The sequence below is a fragment of the Salmo salar genome, chromosome 07 (genome assembly GCF_965601325.2).
Source record: "Salmo salar chromosome 07, fSalSal1, whole genome shotgun sequence".
Classification (NCBI taxonomy): domain Eukaryota; kingdom Metazoa; phylum Chordata; class Actinopteri; order Salmoniformes; family Salmonidae; genus Salmo; species Salmo salar.
The window spans coordinates 4,677,501-4,677,927 of NC_138297.1; the positions used below are offsets into that span (position 1 = coordinate 4,677,501).

The window sequence follows — 427 nt, forward strand, 5'->3', positions numbered from 1 at the left end:
TGCCGGGGTCGTAGGCACGGTAGCCGGGGTATAGGTCATTGCCGTGGAGACCGGCGTCGGAGAAGAGAAGGGATGCATCTTGGGAGATGTTGGCGGGAGAGAGGTAATCCATTTTTTTTCTGGTTTCTCGTCACATGTCCGTCCGTCCGTCCGACGCACACGTGGGTGTGTATCACACACACACACACACACACACACACACACACACACACACACACACACACACACACACACACACACACACACACACACACACACACACACCAACACAAAAGTGAACAAAGTGCAAGTTCTGGAAAGAAAGATGTGAGAAGCAAATAGGTGTTAAGATGCCACATGAAACACACAAGTAATGTGGTAACAGAGACAGTCACAGTGGCTGGGTGGTAACAGAGACAGTCACAGTGGCTGGGTGGTAACAGAGACA

At 50.8% G+C, this 427-nt stretch overlaps 1 protein-coding gene across 1 annotated transcript in view; it reads right to left on the reverse strand.

Moving 5' to 3' along the window:
• The window catches only part of npy2rl (neuropeptide Y receptor Y2, like), a 7,972-nt gene extending 7,805 nt beyond the window's left edge, over positions 1-167 (reverse strand). The window contains exon 1 of the mRNA XM_082977268.1: positions 1-167. This exon is cut by the window's left edge and continues 291 nt beyond it. Coding sequence (XP_082833394.1) covers positions 1-112 — 112 coding nt within the window. The 5' untranslated portion in view covers positions 113-167.
• Positions 168-427: the final 260 nt, after the last annotated feature.